We start from the raw sequence: 20041 nt of genomic DNA, 5'->3' as shown, positions 1-20041 counted from the left end.
TGCTGAGGCTGCAACCGTGTCGCCCACTTGAACTCAAACTAAAGTACCCGTCAGAAACTGATGCAACAAGTGCTCAACTAAGAAGGCAAGAGAACCGCAGCGATGGACCGCTCCAAGCAGAACAAGTACAGCTCAAACGAGAAGAAGGACAACGGGGACGGCGGTTCCGTGCTCAACGGCCACTTTGACGGGATGGTGAAGCGGGCAGCCGGCGGTCCTCAGGCACCGGCAGCAGAATCCGCTCCGCACCGGTCGACCTCCGCTGTGATGGAGAGCTGGAAGGAGGAGCGCACCAGGAGCCTGGAGGACAACGAGATGAGCTTGCCGTCCCTGGCCGCTGCCTACACCACCATCCTGCGGGGTCTCGGGGAGAACCCGCAGCGGCAGGGACTCCTCAAAACCCCCTGGAGGGCTGCCACGGCCATGCAGTTCTTCACTAAAGGCTACCAGGAGAAAATTATCGGTGAGTTGTGTTTTTGTTTTTTAAATCCACAAAGCCGCTCATAGGTGCCTGGGATTTGCGCCGCGGTCAACAGCTGTGACAGGAGAAAGAACACGTCCCAAAACTCAGTGCGCAAAGAGCCGAGAGTGCACATGTGCTCCGTCAGGACCATCACAGGGAAATATAGCACAGTTAGTTATACTTGACTGTTTTAGTGGGGTGTACTTTGTTCCTATTGGTTTTGAAAAAAAAAAAAAGTCAGGTGATCGAGGTCATCGGCTTCTTTATAAAGTATTTTAACAGGTGCCAATCTGAGTGGGGGGAATTTAAAAATGAGACGAGACCTCTGACAAATACATAATTAAGTAATTACCATCATTTATAAACGGCTTTTATAAAATTCAAGAGTTTCCCCTCTCAGCCGGTTTTCGTCATATTTTTGTGAATGCATAACGCTAATAATGTAAAGCTTTGGACAGTAGTAGTGGGACAGGATACGTGATTTTTTTTAAAGGAAAAGCAGATTTAAGTTTGAAAGGCAGATAACAGTGTTATCATGAATTATCATTCATGCGAAAGCAGCATTTGATCTTTTATGTTTTAGTTTTAAGCTTTACACAGCAAATCATCGTTTATTGCTTTTCAGATAGAAGTGTGGTAAAATATATTCAAGTAATTTAAGCATAAAATAAAGCACATAAGCACAATGCATCTACCTCACAAGCTGATTATATAATAGAAGCTGGCTCACAGCCATGTAATGTTTAACTGATTAACGCTGGGAGACCACCTCCCCCCTCAAAAAACAAAAAACAAAAAAAACCAATAAAAATAAATAAAAGCCCCCCCCCCCCCCCCCACACACACACACACACACAACTGAAACACAAATTCAGTGGAAAGATGGATTTAATTTTGTGTTTCCTGCCAAATGAAAAAAACAAAACAATAATTATGTCTAAAATACAAATATAAGAATCTTATAATGTTTTCATTACTTCACCTGTGCTGTTTCTGCTTGTTTGAAGCTAATAAAACATTTGATAAAAGCACCATATCCTGCTTCCTGAGGATTTATCCATTAGTGTGCAAGGACTCTCGTCAAACTTTAGGTTTAATACCAATGACTACTAAATTGCCAGATTAATTTCTAGATACATCCCTAAAAGTAAATAATCATCACTTGCAGCCCTTTATATCAGGTAATGTGATGAGACAGTTCTTTTTAAAACTTTTTAGGTGAAAGTCGTCGTAGAAAAGACCCACTCTCCGAGGCTTTGCTAGATTTATGTCATGTTTGGTCCAGCTGAGCCGGCTGGCTGGCCTGCTGCTGTGAGGAGGTTTACTGCAGCACGTTGGAGAAGGGCTGTGCAGTGTCAGTTCCACATGGGCTTTTTTCTCCATCCTTCAGCATGTTGGAGTGGCTAGATTTGGGGATCTGCCCCCTCCAGAACTGCATCTGGAGGTAGTTTGGGTGTTGGGGTTGTGTGTGTGTGTGTGTGTGTGTGTGTGTGTGTGTGTGTGTGTGTGTGTGTGTGTGTGTGTGTGTGTGTGTGTTATGCAGCTTTAAAAAGAAGGAATGCAATGGAGAAACATGTGTGGGCACCAGTTGAGACAGTTAATTCATGTTTGTTTTTTGTTTGTTTTTTAATTTAATGTTAACCTGACTGAACTCATAGCATGGTTACATCTACCTGAAGCTCTTCTCAGCTCTTCTCAGTTGATGGTATGGACAATGATGGCTTTGCATGCGTTGTTGTTTAGGCGGTGGCGTTGCACCATCTGCCTGCTGATTGGTTGTTGCAGGAGCCTCCCCGTTGACTTACTGAAAATCAGAGAAGACAAAAAACACATGTATTGGAGGTCGCAGCTGGATGTTTGTGGAGAGTTATAGCATTTTGAGAGAAGTATCGCACTGTTTGCTCAGTGCGTTTATGTGTTTGTGTGTGCGGGTCATGGGTTCAGCTTTCATCACAACCTGAGCCTAAAATCCTCTTTCTGTCGAGCACATGACGAACACAACCTTAGTAAAGAAAAGTTATGCAGGGATTAAACAGGACTTCTGATCTGTAATGTTTCCCTGGCTGTTATTTAAAGGAAGATGTTTTTCTGTTTAGTGCAAATGTCATGCTTTTAATTCATAAGTAGATGGAGTTTGCACCTAATGTTTTCATTAACCATCAGCCTATTAACACTCAAATTGGTTTCTACAGAATTGTTAAAACAAAAACAAAAAACCAAAGCATATTTTCTTTTTTGTTTTGTTTTTTGTTTGTTTTTTAATTTATTGTCAGAGAAATAAGTTAGACTCACCAAATGGTTGCATGTTCTTCATGAAAAATGTCTTACAAAACATGAACAAGTGAAAGGAGGCCTTTTAAAATCTAAACCTTAATTTTAAGCATTGTCATCGCCGGTCTGTTACATCTTCCACCACATTTTCAGGCATGCAGTGATAGAAGGATGTGGGCTTAAACCACACAGTGACTGAGTCTGGCAGCTCTGTTGTGTTGAAGGTGCTTTTTGATGACATGGATTGGACTCATTGTAACAAAAAAAAAAAAAAAAAGAAAAGAAAAGGGTCACTGCAAATCAGTCAAACAAAGTTTGAGTAATTCCCTTTATCTTGGTTATGCCTCCATCTGTAGAGTGGTTTACAAGATCATAACTCAGAAGAACACCCAGCTGATTAATAAAGAAAGAAAACAACAGTTTTTTTTATTTGGCAATTTATTAAACAGTTAATGTACAAATTGTTTCTGCTCCAATCTGAATTTATGTATCTGTGTTTAAACCATCTTAATTTTATCATTTTATCTTGAGACAGGACAATCCTCCCTGGATGAGAAAATATTAATTAATGTGAATAATGAATTGTTATGAATGAATGACACTGCCGATCACCTGCTATTACCATCCTTACAGTGAGGCATGGTGGTGGCAGCATCATCCTATTGGAATGCTGGGTGGATGTCCTTTATCTACCTTGTATCCAAACCTACAGCCAATATTAGAATGACCACTTAATGTGACATCAAGCTGTGGGCCATAACATCTTGTGTAAAACTCCTTGTTCTTCTCGTCACTGAAGACAGTTACGTATGAGCCAGGCTGTATGATAGGGCCACTTAGCAAGCTTAAAATTTTTTAGGAATAATCAGAAAGCTTCCTGCATGTGCTGCATGGTGACTGAGAATCTGAGTCATCATCTAAACCTTCTGACTGTTCAGCACAAACTCCTATTTATCTATAACCTGGAGCAGTGAGTTTGTGTCCCCATTATTTGCTTATGTCTTTTGTCATTCACGGCACCATTTCCTGCTTCGCTCAAAACGTGATAACATGTGGCCTCTTCATTCTGCGTGCGTCTTTGTGGTATTCATTCACACACAGGAGGCAGCCCTATTGTAAGCACAGATGATGAGTAACACTGTCATTACCTGATAAATGCCTGGTCTCTCTCTGGCAGCCACAGGGTGTCCAAGCCAACCTTTGTTGGCTTTGCTTAGTTAATGTTGATTATCATTATTTTCCTTCAGGGTGCACACTTGATTATGTCTGAAAGAAATGAAACTTTCCTTTGAACTAGAGGTTCAGAAGCTGTAATGACTGAAATGACCTTAAAGGATGACTGTGCTTCACTACAACAGCTCGATCTGAGGACATTGCTGCAACAAACTGGATCAGGCAGGTTTTAACCCCTTAGCACTGTGTAGCATTCACACTTTTTCTTACAGTCCTAATTCATTCACACAGTCTTGGTATTTGTAGATCCAGTAAACCTTAAAAATGACTGACTTTAGCTTGTAGAAATTTCCTGGAAATAGTCGCAGTTTTAAGTTTTCTTGGATCTTACAATAATCTAGTCATGCATGATCTGACAGGGTCTCTGAAAACAGCAACTCTGAATACTTTGAATGGTGCCAAATTTAGGGAAAAATTAGTATTTTCCATATTAAATTTATTCAAAAGTGCACTTTTTGTCTGACGGTAATAAAAGGTTGAATAAACTGTTGGTTGCTTCGTGTAGCACTTTATTGACTTTGCTGTGTTCCCACACTATTTTAACTTTGCTCTTGATTGCAAAACTTTCAAACACGATTACCGCTTTGTTACCGTGTCAACCTGAAGGCAGCACTCATTCAGGATCTCGTTTGTAGGTCAATACGTCTTGCCTTAGAGACACCACATAGACTTTAGATAGATGGAATTCTTAAAGCCTCCATCCACAGGGTTAAAATATATATCCAGCTTTGCTGATCCCAGTAGAAGTACCTAAAAAGCCAGCAGTACTGCTCATCCCCAGATTAAACCAAAAACCAGTGTTTAAAAGACTGCAAAGCTTTGAAAGCCCTGCTCCTGTGGATGTCTTCTGTCTGTTCTAAAGCTAGAATCATATAGTTCCAGATGGTCACTATAAATTGGGGGGCATGTGGATGTAGATGGCTTCATCATCACCCTGTAATGAAATATGAGGTGCACCGAAATTTGCCTGAGGTTTGAAAATTGTTTAAGACCAAAATACACTTCTTAGGTTTCCTATCCCCCCAGATGATGTTTCTAAAAGTCTTGTTTTGTATGAGCAACAGTCCAAAGCTCCACTCCTGAGTTTTGTGTTATAAAACAGAATAAAATAAATAAAACAGAGCAAAACAGAGACTCTTCGTATATAAGAGGCTAAAAATGTCTGTTTTTATTTTTACTTGAAGAAGGATTTCAGTGATTTTTTTAAAATATTGGCAGTTTCATGGAACAGCAGCCTGTACAGGCCGTATCCTGCCATTCGCTCATTGGCAGTTGAGAAAGGCCCTTCAACCCTGAACTGGAAAAATAACAACAAAAATACTGGCAGTTATTGAACTAACCATTGCAACTCTAGTCTATTGGAAAAATGATTACAAGAATGAATGGTTCAGACATTAAAGTGTGAGCTATAATAATGTTGGTGATCAGGTCAACATTTGAACACTGTGGTTTGCTCTAATTTGTTGTTAGCTTGCTAAAATACAAAAAAAGGTGGTGACAGGAAAAATATGTATCGGTCTTGTCAACCCCACAGGCCTCTCCCTTTATGTGCACAGTGATAAAATAAGCAGCAGAAGCCGAAGCAACAAGTCAGTGTGTTCTGTTGTTTTGGTGACCTCACCCCTCCGTGTTCCGTCCTCTCCCTCTTGCAGATAGCAAGTCAGGAAATTAAAAACTGCTGCGATGAGAGCGAGAAGCGTCTGCGCCGTCACGTTCAAAAGATAAAACAGTTTATTGAACCCCGGCAACCAAAAAATGCAATAAGGCAACCACACGAAGGAGGATGCAGAGCTATAATTAGACAGTGGTGTTTGCCAGAGAGAAACACTGAAGTCCATCGTAAAGGGCGTGGCAGCTGAATGGTCAAGGCAAACCCGGCATCCTCCAGCATGGCTGGTTCACTTCAGTCTGTCTGCCCTCAAGAAGAAAAAATCCTGCATTGTTTTTGTTTTTTTTATTTTAGTTTTTTAAAATTTAAGCCAAACAACAACAAAAAACCTCTTTTTGCCTGAATTTGACTGTTACCTGAATTTTTTGCAGCATTTCTTGTTTGGTTGATTGATTATTTACTTTTTGCGATCATGCTGATCTATTCTGCCGTTCCTTATTTAGACTTTTCCTTTATGTTTAATCTCTCCCATTTTTTTCCTCAGACGTACTGAATGACGCCATCTTCGATGAAGACCACGATGAGATGGTGATAGTGAAAGACATCGACATGTTCTCCATGTGTGAACATCACCTGGTGCCCATCTTTGGCAGGGTAAAAGAAACCACACACACACAGAGCGATTCTGAAAGCACAAACTTGATGGTGTATGAGGATATTCCATGCATTTCAGGAATTTGGGGCCCGCAGAACAAGCTCAGTAGTCCTTCTAATGAACCTGTTACCAGTGCGCACCATCTCGTATTAGTAAAGCACGTGACTTCATGCTCCCTGAGTGAATGATTACATAAACAGGCCACGAGACACGGCAGGGTTGCTGTGGGCCTCCTTAGCTGAATGCTTAACCTGGTAACTTTCCTATAGCAGAATATGCTACATTTCTGTTTATCGCTGCTGTTCATTATAAGCTTCATTACTGGAATCATCATTTTTATACCCATCAAACGGTTCAGTGACCTCTTCATTTTCTAAGGGCGGGAGGAATTAGCATTAGCATTAGCACCTTTTCTTTAAAAATGACATCATTAAATGTCATAATTTGTTTAATGACCTGATTTTAAATTATGAAATTCAACATAAAAACGTATTTTCTCTAAACAGAATGACACGCTCCTCCAACTAGATACAAATGTAATTGCATCCATGGGAACAGGACAATGACTAAAGATGCAGGTGACCGCTGGGGCAGAAAGGGAGCTGCAGTCCATGTGATGTGGCTGACATCTCATTGCATCTTTGGACTGCAAAAAGAGACACATAAACAAACACTCTGCTTTACTCACAAGGCACTTCGCTATATATATATTTTCCCATAATTTAGTGCACAAAAAATTGCCACAAACATCAAGCCGTGCAACCAGATGTGTATCTTCAAAAACCATTTCTCTCTGACGTTTGTCTGGACATCAGAGAACACTAGAAGCAATCAGATTAGCTGAGATCTGTTTTCAGCCTCCTCTCTGCCCCTTTGATATCATTACTCTCCACCAACCGGCAGACTGGCCTCGTCCCTCTTTCTGCTTTTCTTCCTCTGCTTCCCTTCTCCCTCCGTCTTCACCTGCAGGTGCATGTCATTTAAAACAATGGAGGCTGGCAGCTGATCTTTTTCCACCGGGTGTAAATGGGTTCTGATGACAGCAGTGAATCACACAAACGCCTCCTCTCGCAGTGTGTCCACTCATGTGCATCAATCCCCCCCACCCCTCTTGTCATCATCAGCAGCACTTCCTCTTATCCAGCCCCTCTCTCCGGCTGTCTGTTTGCGGTGTCTCGGTCCTCCTCTTCTGCTGGGCAGGTAGTCGCCAGCTGTTCAGTGAATAAGCTGTTTAAAAACATTTGACTGATTTGCAGTCAGCAGAGATGCTATCATGTCAACTCTTCAGAAAACGTTTGAAGAGAAAACACACTGGAACAAACATGTGTCCTTTGTTCTTGTATTCAGGCATAATTGCTTCTTCCCTGCGATGTGTTTCCTGTGGAAAACAAGCAATCGGGTACTGAGCTTTGGGAAAACCAAAGAACTATGAATTGTGGACAAACAAAGCAGTTTGGTTTGATCAGGACATTTGGCACTCCAAATATTGTATTTAATAACTTGCGTTATGATCTGCAGCCTTCTTTTACAAAGGTAACGTATTCAGTAGTGTCCTAAAAATATGAATGATTACAAAAATTACTTTTATCAGTCAATTCAAGGACTAAATACCTGATTTTATTTTGATACTTCTATATTAAAATGCCATCAGCATACAGTACTGTGCAAAACGCTTGAGCCACCCAGAATTTCTTTGATTTTTTTTGTTTAAATCTAAAAAAAAATGCCAAAAATAACAAGCCTGTTTTTGCACTAACAAAGGGATTCTCAAAGTGCTGCTAGTCTAGCTGCAGCAGGTGAACAGTATTTAAAAGTCATGCCTTAAGAAACAGGAACAAACCCTGCAGTGACCTGACCCTTCAGTTCATCCATCTATTGTTTACTTAAGCCTTATCAAAAAAGGTCTTATTAAAAGGGCATGTGTCAAGTAGCCACTCTCGAGGGAGGGAAAGAGGGAGAAAAGGCTGATGTATTCCATATCATACAGTTAGTGGGCCGATAATGTGATGAATCCACATTTGAAAATTGAATTTCAAATCATTGCAGGTTGTGCAGCAGCACAACCTGCATCTACAGCCATCTTTTCAGTACTCGAAAGGATCTTATTGCAACAGTTTCATTTTTAAGCAACAGCTTATCATCGTCAATAATCCTAAACACACTGCCGATGCAGTAAAAGCACACCTGGATGGAAAAATACACAATGGAACAATATCTGGCTCTGCAGAGTTTGGACCTCAACATTATTTAACCAGTGTGGGATCATCCTGACTGGGAACAGAGCAAAATGTCACCAACATTTAAATTCACGTATCTTTAGAGAAAAATCATTCATCGTGAGAGTGAATGAAATTGTACACAGACAGACGCATGCGCCCAGTTTACCACTTTCTTTTTGTTTTACACCTGTGCATTCAGGTGATTTAGCATTACCTCAGTGCTATAAATAAGATGGACAAAATAAGAAATCACTTCAACACCTACCCGCTAAATTTTCCTCGTATCATAAAATGATTTAATCGGAGCCTGATGCTGAGAACAGCTGCCAGCAGGTTAAGTGAGAAACCTCCAAATAGTAAATATGCCAAAATATTTAGAACTATGAACAAAATATGGCTATTAAAAGAAAAAGAGTTGGAGTGTTATTGTGTTACACTTAAGCTGTTGTAAACCTCAGGAGGTTTTTTTTGTTTGCCTTGCCCCCTCCTCACTCACAGCGTGAGGCAGTAAATCTGACTAACGGGGACAGATAAGTGAAAAAAGCAGCCGCCATGCTCGGCCCGTTTGATGTCGGTCTATCAGGCCGCTGCAGCAGAGAACTAAAAAAAGTAACATCTGAAGGGAAAAGAGATCTCCACACGCATGTTGCCACTGCCCTTTCTCTCGTCTTGTCAAAAAATTGCGTCTGACATTTGAGTGGAGCGTACCAGTGTGTGTGTTGGTGTGTATATGTGTGTGTATGAGAATTGGAGCCTGCAGCCATCGAGCAGTGATTTTCCAGCTGATGACTCTGTCTCTCGCTTCTCTCGTCTTGTCCGCCTGCCTCTTCGGTTTTCATTGCCTTCCTTTTCCTTCCTGTTGTTCGTATCAACCTGACGTTCACTTCGTACCTAATGTGCGAAACTTGGCATTGGCAATTAGTGTACACCTGTGGCTTTATTCTGTTTTCTCTTTAAACTGTTACTCCTGATGGCAAAGCTTTTAACTAACTCCAGTTTGCTGGGCGGGGTGGATGCATTTCTTGAGCTGTCAGTGAAGAAAGATGTAATATGTCTGACCAGAGATCCAGTAGGGTTGGAAGGAGTGTGTACAGCAGGGCCATGTCCTTGGATTAAAACACTGGTTTGTGCCAAAGATGTGCTTATCCATCGATCAGAGTTGGAGCTTCAAACACCAGTGTGATGAGAAAGATGAAAAAGAGAAGCCCGTGTTGAGGTTGAGGCTAAGAACAAATTAAAATACAACTTCACCTACTTCCAAGCTGCATGGAGAAGAAGATGAATCTGAGAAAGGTTGACGCTTCAGGAACACTTGTAGCAAAAAGAACAGCTTTATTACATGATCGGGGCAACCAGCGGCCTGTGAGGCCCATCCGGGTCAAGATAAAGGTTTCTGCTAAGAATAACGTGGCCACACTTGTTTTAGTTGTGCAACTGAATCTTTATTTATTGGAGTATCAGAAAGAATTGTGTCATGAAAGCACGGCTAATAAGAAAACGGGGAGGGTCAGTATCCTGTACAGTCAGTTCAATTTTACTTATTCAACATCAAATCACAACAATAGTCACCTCAAGATGTTTTATATTGTAAGGTCACTACAGTTATACAGAAAAAACTCCAACAAGCACACAACTTTGTATGAGCAAGCATTTGGCAACAGTGGGGAGGAAAAACTCCCTTTTAACAGGAAGAAACCAGGGAGGGGCAGACATCTGCTGTGAGCCCAGCAGCTACTTGGTGATGAGTTTCGAGAAACTCTGATTATGTTACGAGAAGCTGAAGATTAGATTTGAACGTAGTCAAATTAGTATGTGAAACGATCAGAACTGAGGCTAATGAGGTCGAGAGCTTTAGCTATACTGGCTGACACGTTCAGCAACCGCTGTCCCGCCGTGCAGCGTTGAGCTGAGCTGGGATCAGTAACACCTCAGTTCATAATTATACCATTAGTGAGTTGTATCATAAGCCAGAATGAGAGCAGGGTTAACCTTGAGCTTGTCACTTTCTGCAGGTTCACATTGGATACCTCCCAAACAAGAGAGTTCTGGGCCTCAGCAAGCTAGCCAGGTAAGTACATTTACTCTATTGTCATAACTGTCACATTATCTGTGCGTGTGTGTGTGTGTTTAAGCTGATTATTAAAACTTGTGTGTGTACTACCCACTGACCCCAATACCCTCAGGCTTACAGGCTAACACCCCTTACTAACGCAGTACTGGAGAGTCACTGCGACGGCAGCAGCTACACCGTTCACTTAGAGCATCTCTAAGTGAAATCCCTACAAGTGGAATCAGTAAAGTACACTTTCAGATTAAGTTTTAAGATTATCTCAAGAGAATATAGTTATTTTTCTGTTATGGAGAACATCACAATGTTGTTTTTTTTCCTAACAAAATAATTAAAATAATAAAAAATATACTGACATAAGAGTGACAGCTCTTGATATTCATGATTGCGGTCATAAGGTTTCTTTATAAAGTTTGGCTTTGTTTTCAGGCAGATCGCCAGTGAAGCTTCACATCATTATACACGAGTTTTTAAGACAGATGCCAGTACCGATATTTAGTAATTATGACTTGTTTTTTCTGTTTCTGCTGTCTCCTCTGTACTTTTTAAATTTTCATTTATCTACTTTTACAAATGCCAATACCAGTATATCAGCAAATGGCTAATATATTATCAGCCTGCTGATATAGTTCAAATTTGGTTAACAAACATTTAGACCTGCAAAGAATAACCTTTAAAATACTGCCTTGCGCTTTGTTCCATCCAATGTTATTTTATTATAATTTTGTTATTCCTTTATTACAGCGGTCCCCAACCCCCGGGCCTCGGACCGGTACCGGTCCGTGAGTCGTTTGGTACCGGGCCGCGAGAGTTGAGGCTCAGGTGTGAAATGTATAGTTTTCAGGGGTTTTATTGGTTTTCAGCGTTATTTTGTTATCGTTTTTATCGTTTACTCGGTTTTCCTGGGTCTTTTCACGTGTGTTATGAATAAATTTTCTTTTTTTCGGTACCGGTACTAGTTTTATTTTGTTGTATTTATCCGCGACACCTTAAAGGCCGGTCCGTGAAAATATTGTCGGGCATAAACCGGTCCGTGGCGCAAAAAAGGTTGGGGACCGCTGCTTTATTACACATGTCAGAGAGTCATCAAATTTACTTCACAGTCATGATCAAATGATTAAAAATGATTATAAAGTGTATTTATACAGATACAGACCCTTTTGCACCTTTAAAACAAAGCACATTGTGTCCATTATCACATTATCTTTAGGGGAAAAGAAAAACAGCCAGGCAATCGTTCTCTCAGTGGATAGTGAGCCCAAACCAGCTAAAGCCCCGAGAACACTCGGGAAGACTTGTTCGCATCACATTTGATGTCAGGATAAGAAAGCCATGACGCTTGCACTTTCTAAATGACTCCTGGACCTACAACAACCACCAAAAAAGTTCACATCATTTAAGGAATAAAATAATGATCTCTTGGTGCTGTCAACCATCAAAGTCTTATCTGCATCACTGAATGTAAGCAGGCTGTTTGCTTAAAATTTCCAGTTGCATTGAAGCCTCCAATAAGATTTTAGCTACACCATCATCTCCCTTAAAAAAAAGTGGGTTATCTCCTGCATGCTGCCTGCCTGTTTGTTCTTGTGACATTTCCCTGAAGGTGATTTGGGTCGAGTTTGTCCAAAGTGGTTTTGCTCACCGAGAAGAGCAACAGGTTGAAGGGGAAGACCGGGTGGATTCTGCACATCTACAAGAGCTGCGTCTGCTTCTAAAATTACTGAATGGAGCTGGTTTATTGTGTATGTCCATTCAAATGACAGGAGGGGGCGTATACTAAGATTAAAAAGTCTTGATAACTGATCATTTTTCTAGCCCCAGTCAGTTCAGGTTTAAAAAAATACAAATGTATGTTATTATACGCTCATTGTAGATAGTAGTTGGCACTAGTTTATTAAAAGGACCAAGGATTACATGCTTTAAATAATAGTATTATTGAGGATTTTTTAATACTGTAGACAACACATTAGTTGAAAAAATGCTCGGTTGCCAGGATGTGGCGATTCCTTTCTAGCTTGTCTATTCAGTGAAGTTATTCTGAGTGAAAAGTAACCAAAACAGAGTCCTTCTTTCACTTAGATTTTCATAAAAAACACATTTTTTGTGTCTTCCTTCCTATATTCATGAGTCAGCCCTAAATGTTTATTTATTTTTACCGTTTTAATCTTTGCTGCTAAAACTCACTGCTCTCATATTTCCCCTGAGGCTGTGTTAATGCTTTCCCTCTCCTCCTCAGGATTGTTGAGATCTACAGCCGTCGACTACAAGGTAATAAATAAACTCCTCCTGTCAACGTGCAGTTTTTGTGTGCTTGTACTTTGATTTTTACTAGCTTTATTTCACTTTTATTTTACATCTCACAGGGAAATATTCTGTTGGTTTACTGCATTTGATCTGACAGGAAGGGCTGGATGTAAAAATGTGTGTGACCATCCATCTTTTCCCAAATATAAAGTCAAGCCCTACAGGGTCAAGTACAGAAAGCACAGTAAAGCAGGTTATGGTTTTGGGTGAGCCTTCAATGTTTGAGTTTGAGGGTTTTTTGAATGATTTTCCATTAAAAACAACAAAAATTTAGTTGTTTTTTTTTCTTCGAGTAACCACTTCAGCACCGCTATGCGAGATATTGATTTGACCCAAAATGGTAAAAATATCAAACATTTTGCATGAAAACAAAGACCAACTCATAAATACTCAAGTTTATGTGTTGTCCCTTTTGAGAGCCCTGACACTTTGATTAAATTAAAAAAAAACTACCTGACGGTGTGTAATGTAATTAAAGCTTTATTAGCTCCATCTGTGGCGATGTTTACACAACGATGTGGCCACATTAAAGCTCACGAACACAGTAAATGATCATTTGTTAGCAGAGGTCCTGTGAGGACTGAATACTTCTACCAGCACTGCCCTTGATCCCTGACTGTTTGCTCTGGCCGTACGTCTGTTTGTACTCTCTGTCCACAGTTCAGGAGAGGTTGACCAAACAAATCGCTGTAGCTATTACAGAGGCACTGCAGCCCACTGGGGTCGGAGTTGTCATCGAGGCAACGTACGTACATGAACCAACAAGTGAAATGACCTTTTACTTTTAAAATGTATTATCTTGTGTTCCTTTCCCTTGCTTTCTCCATTCGTCTTCTTTTCTCTGCCCAACTGTAAAGGTTTGTTGTCACTGCACGAACTTTCAGGGGGAATAAATGTAATGTGAGAAATCTGCATTTCCAGAAGGAACCAGGATCTGTATTAAAACATGGCTTATTACCACTTAAGAGTTCTTAAATGATAATGTTGTCATGGTATAGGCATTAAAGTATTTTGAAACCCTTTATGAATTGTCACATGGACAGGAAGTTAGAATTAGGGTTGGAAAAGGTCAGGAACTTTAAACAAACACTTGGGTGGCAATTGCATGAACCATCTGTCTGTTACAGTGTAGCAGGATGACCTTCAACAAACAACAGGACAAGCACTGCCAAGGAAAAACAGTGCAAGAGACTTTGAAAGCCACTAAGGAGTCAGTGTTGTTAGCTAGTTCCACACTACGATTATTACAATGTGGCAAATCTCACAAAGATCCCCCTACAGTGCAAAGTTAACAGTTATATATGAGATAACCAGAATACGACCGGCTGATAATCAAAATGTGTTGCAGACGAGTTGCACTCTTCGGTACAGACTGGCTCAGATTGATTCCAACATGATGGAAATTATTTGCAAAACTTTCTCATTCTGTCTGAGAGGGACCTCAAGTCAGACCACAACTGTTTAGAGATTATTTCGGTGTCCTCCCACCAGGTGACCTGAGAAATCAAAAATTGCTTGCTGAATGTGAAATTCTTCACCTTCAATGATATTGTCGCAAATTCTTGGACAAATTTCCAGGTTCTAACCGTTTAAAAACATTTCAGTTGCTCAGCGAATAAATGACTTGGTCTTTGCACTTGTCTCTTCTTTTGGATCAAATCTTTTTATCTTTCCTGTCTTCCTCCTTGCAGTCACATGTGTATGGTGATGCGAGGCGTTCAGAAGATGAACAGTAAAACCGTCACCAGCACCATGCTGGGGAACTTTAGAGAGGATCCAAAAACCCGCGACGAGTTTCTGAGGCTCATCAAAAGTTGAGGGGGGTGAAGCTTCTCGCCTTCCTCCTGTTGCCTGGGGTTACCTCCAACCTACATGAACCAGCTGCCGTGCTACCTGCGTGTGTGTGTGAGTGTGTTTGTACAAGTGTGTGCGTGTGTTTGTTTCCATCTCATCAAAGGCAGAGGCGGGTGTTTTCTGTGTTATTGTGCTCATCGGATAAAGTGAACTGTTACCTCTGTGATTTTAGTGCGAGGCCACTGGTTTACACGTTGTTTGCTTTTAGACGACAGGACAGACTTTGAGCTCTTTTGTGTTGTGTGTGTGTGCTCGTCTTTCAAATATCAGTCACAGGCCTCGAGGAAAAATGGAAGGACAGTTTATGGAGAGAATTCCCTCCCTGTAAAAGTAACCGGTCCTTTTAACTCCTCCGGATACTCACTGACACAAGTAAATAACACAAAGACAAAAGCAAACTAACAGCATAAATATTTCCACCAGTATTTCCTTAATTATCTGTAATTTTGACACTAAGCGGTTCAGATTTTGTTGACTGAAAGCCATAAAAAACAAAACAAAAATACTTTTAGGTTTGAAAAACTAAGGAATCAGAATCCAAAGAATGTCCTCACTAAAAGCGGTGCCTATGTTAAGTCAGTAGATTCAGAGAGAACATCAAGCAACACTTGGCAGCTAACCCTGACCAAAGTGCATTAGAAAAACATCAAATATTTCCATTACAGTCTAACAGCCCAGAGGAGTCCGTGTCACTACAAGCCCTTTTTAAATTAACGGCTTCATCTGTCTATTAATGTGGTAGCACTTGGTCAAACGTGCAAACTCAGATACTTATAGTCAATGTTCCCTCTAAATTTTCATGTCTCTGAGCGAACACACAATCTCCCTGAGCAGTCCCTTGAACCACTGTGAGCAACATTAGACGTGTGCACTGTGGTCACGCCAGCATCGAATCCATCCAAAATAATCAAATTACAGCATTTACATTTATGTTAGACTACTTTTAATTAAGTGCTTTAGCCCACTTACAATGAAAATTTCAAATCTTGTTCATGACCTGTGTAGTATGTCAACACTATTGGAAGTAAAAATAACTTGAACTCCAATTTTGAAAACACAACTTTCTTTTGTTTTCTGACTTGTATTATGAGTCTGTGGTCTGGGAGAGAGTCTGTAACTCTCTGTCTGCAAAATGCAGTATATAATGACAAATGTTGGGCAATTAATTATATAGTTACTTCTTCAAAAAAGTAACTTTTGTAAACAAAGTTTTTTGCAGCTGTTTACCTAAAAATGCAGCCAAAGCGTTTTTTTAAATAAACATTTCAAACTTTCTACAGAACAATCAGCTGTTCTGCATCAAATTTGATGCCACACAAATTATGTGTGCCACTCCAAAAAATAATTTCTGTCCACTATGAGATAAAGGAGAACATCACAAGCCTGATACCTGCAGGCCTGACAACAGGAGATGTATCACTCCTGTAACACCTGTAACATTCAGCAGTCGCCTCATTGTTCTGACACACACAACCTATTGACTACACTACACACTAAGTACACAAGATTTGCGCTAAACGTTGCAAATCTCTCACATCTCAAAACACCGCTGTCTGTCCTGCTCACATCTCCAATGGTTGTACACGTTGTCATTGATGTGGTGGGAAGCCACGTTAGCCACGCCGCTTTGCTAGCTAAAACACCGGTGTCGGCACATAAGGACGCTGTCATAGTCTGCCGACGACGTTGATTAGCTGAGTATATACGAGTGTGAATCGCATTATTGGCTGGACTATGGGATATGGTGGCATCGTTATAATCCTATACGGGAGCTGCCAGTCACTTATTGACTAATACTGCAAAATAGAATTGTTAACGTATTTATTTTAATTTCAATTCAGGTTAGATTTTTTTTTGTGCACAATGCAGATTTTCTGTGCGCAGAGACGCGCGCAGCTTAGATGGAACATTGCTTGTAGCACTGTAGTCTGGACATTTTACTTCTCACTGCTGTTGTGACCTCAAATATACTAGTTTTCGCTATTGTCTGTCTACTTTTTCCTCAGTAAGTAGATAAACCTGATTTTGTGGCCATTCCTCTCAACAGATTGGTGCTAAAGGTAGAATTATCTCATTAACTCGTCATTTGTTTGATCCAGTAATGGTTCAACACGGGTTTCAGAGCTGTGTGCCTGAGACGACCATATTTAGGATTTCCCCTCCTTGTGACATCATACAGAGTCAATGGTAGAAAAAAGGGCCTGAAGCCAATCATTTAGAGCAGCCTATATCCTGAGCTTGTACATACAGTGAAAATGGCCGTGTTTAATGTAAGTGTCCACCATTCGAACAATATATATGACATAAAATAAGGCCAAGTGTAACAGGTTCAGTGCAAAGCTTTGAAGGCCATTGGTCAAAACATCCAAAAAACCAACAACCTCTCAGCATATTATAATTCAAGTGGTCTGAACCTTCTCTGGGCTCTCTTTTCAGGCTTCATAAAGTCTTTATAAACTAAACCTGCTGACGTCTGTGAAGGTTCTCAGTCATCCAGGTCATCGTAGTCAAAGGAGCTTGCAAAGAAAAGCATCTGGACTTCTTTAAGTTGCTTGAAAGCAAACCTGCTGACTAATTTTTTAATATAATGTTTTTACATATATTAACGTATCTCCAGGTGTTAGACTGACCAACCATTTTAACAGTATCACTCTGAACTCTGGGGCCTTTCCAACTACATTTATTTGAACCCCCCCCAAAAAAAGTATAAATAGAAAACGTAATTACAAACAGCTATAGCCCTGGATAAGATTTTTTGTGTCATTGGTTCATGCGTTTGAGCTTTAAACATGCTGTTTGTCACTTTAACACTGTGTCACTCTTTAAGAACCTCATTTCTAAAATTTGCTGTCACAACTTTTTAGCCCTTCAGTCTGTTTTTTTTTTTTAAATTAATTTACAACTCAAATTTAAATTAGAGTCTTTACCATGACGTATGTATTATTATTATTATTGACATTATTGTTGTTGTTGTATTAACATAATTTTAATATCAAATTGCGTGGAATCATCAATGGAAACATTCAGACTGCATCTTTACATTACACCAGTGTTCTGAGTTTTATTTGATTTTTTTCGTTGTCATTAGTTTTATGGTCCTTTGCAAGGGCCTGCCTTCATGTGCCAACTCGCTTCTCACAACAAAACCAATCTTTATCAACCAAACTGGAATTTGTCATTTCCATGAGAGGCAAATGAAGTGTGTGTGTGTGTGTGTGTGTGTGTGTGTGAGTTAGTGCATTTGTTTGTGCATACAGTTTGCATGCCAGCAGATGAACAGTATGGTGACAGGTGTGTGTGCTGTTCATGCTTTTACATTTCAATGCATCACAATTGTCCCCAGACAGATTTTGGGAGGTTTTAACTTGTGACGTGCAACATGATGACTGGATATGTGTGTGTGTGTGTGTGTGTGTGTGTGTGTGTGTGTGTGTTGGAGTGAAGATGGGCGCTAACAAACAGCTCTGATGTTGTTTTTCTGGCCTTGTCGAGAAGGAAAGCCTGTTCATTGGCCCCTTCGACATCATTGTCGCATCATGTACTGTGTTCACGTTGAAGACTTTTTAATCAAAGAAAATAAACCTCTGTGTGACAGCAGCGCCCATGTCTTTATTCACAGCACACACATAAGTTTACATGTAAGTTTATTTCCTTTAAAGCTTTCCGTAAATTCATGCAACATTAGCAGACAAGGAAAATTTTTGACTTTGGAAGTTTCGTGTTCATGCACCACTTGCTTTTTAAGTAGCTATGAACAATATTTTACTATGTAAAGTACAAAAGCTACAAAAAGTTTAATATTCAATTTCACAAAAACATTCGCTTCATGACGCTACAATAGTACAGGGAACCAACCCCCTATGAGTGAGTACTTGGTGACAGTGGGAAGGAAAAACTCCATTTTAACAGGAAGAAATCTCCAGTAGAAACAAGCTCAGGGAGGGGCAGCCATCTGCCGTGACTGATTGGTGGTGAGGAGAGGGCGAAGGACTAAAGCAGCTAATAAAATCAATTTATCCTAAGTACAGTTTTGTTTGGTGTGTTGTGATTACGTATATTAATTAGCTCCCTTTCTGTGTGTCTCCCTGAGTGCTTGCATACTGTAAAAATGTAATTTTAATGGTGGTATATAAGTATATTTTAATATTGATGTTCTGTGGATATAAAATGGATGTTTTTTATACTGTGCTTTTATAAGGAGTTACAGAGGCATAAATGCTATAGATTTTTCGTCCTTTGGCAGGTGGTTGCTAGTAACCACCAATCACTATAATATGTAATCTAAATAAAAGCTTAACATGTACCTGTGTGCCAAGTTTGGCTGCACCTGTCTTGTTTGTGTAGGAGGGCAGATAGAGATTTTGTGTATTAGTAGGATTAGTAGGGTATGTATCACAGGCTTTTAAGATTGCTGTAATTAAACCAGTCCTTAAAAAGCCCTCAGTCTATTCAGCTGTCTCAGCTAAATAGAGACTGATTACCAATCTTACCTTTAGTTCAAGAATTGTTTAAAAAGTCATTGTAAATCAAGAAAAATATCGTATCCATCTGATAGATTCAAAAGTCAGTCATAAAGTTCTGTGCTATGACACAGACAGAGCTTCATGACTGTACTGGTGACATAAGACCTTCTTATTCCATACGAGCTTACTTCGCCAATATCGTTAGAAAGCACTGCATACGTTTTCATTACTTTGTAGATGATACCCATTTATGTTTATCTATGACGCCAGATGGCACAAATCAAATAGCCAAACTACAGGCATGTACATAATAAATTATTTGATGAACTGTAATTTTCTGCCCTGAAATTCAGACAAAACTGCCCTTCACTGTAATTATTATCAAAACATCAGAAACATGGTGTGTATCCAGTTATTACCTCAGACTATGGATATGTTGTTTTAAGTGCACGTGAAACAAATATGTCAGACTTCCCTAGAATTTTGATTAGTAACAAAATGTTAAAATACACGAGTAAATAAATGTACAATTACAAGAAAACACTTAAAACAGTGTAGGCATGTGTGAGGAAGTTTGATATTGTTTCCATCCATCCATCATCTTCCGCTTATCCGGAACCGGGTTGCGGGAGCAGCAGCCTAAGCGGAGAAGCCCAGACCTCCCTCTCCCCAGCCAACTCCTCCAGCTTGTCTGGGGCAACACCAAGGTGTTCCCAGGCCAGCCCCAGCATTTCCTGGGTCTGCCTGGGGCCTCCTCCCGGTGGGAAGGACATGCCTGGAACACCTCGCCCAGGAAGAATCCTTTGTCAGATGCCTGAACCACCTCAACTGCCTCCTTTCAATGTGGAGGAGCAGCAGCTCTACTCTGAGCCCCTCCCAGATGGCTGAACTTCTCACCCTAT

The 20041-nt window shown here is 40.2% G+C and overlaps 1 protein-coding gene across 1 annotated transcript; it reads left to right on the top strand.

Annotated features, from left to right (window-relative positions):
* Window positions 1-15: 15 nt before the first annotated feature.
* Window positions 16-18273, top strand: gch1 (GTP cyclohydrolase 1). The gene is made up of 6 exons (XM_085460980.1): window positions 16-463; window positions 6121-6230; window positions 10463-10518; window positions 12755-12786; window positions 13483-13567; window positions 14514-18273. The coding sequence occupies exons 1-6, from the start codon at window positions 103-105 to the stop codon at window positions 14638-14640; spliced, it is 771 nt and encodes a 256-aa protein (XP_085317106.1). The 5' UTR covers window positions 16-102; the 3' UTR covers window positions 14641-18273.
* The last annotated feature ends 1768 nt before the right edge of the window (window positions 18274-20041 follow it).

Source organism: Copadichromis virginalis, linkage group LG1 (assembly GCF_057382275.1).
Source record: "Copadichromis virginalis isolate Kocher_CV1m ecotype Utaka linkage group LG1, C_Virginalis_male_GT1.1, whole genome shotgun sequence".
Taxonomy (NCBI): domain Eukaryota; kingdom Metazoa; phylum Chordata; class Actinopteri; order Cichliformes; family Cichlidae; genus Copadichromis; species Copadichromis virginalis.
This window is presented reverse-complemented; position numbering and strand designations above follow the sequence as displayed.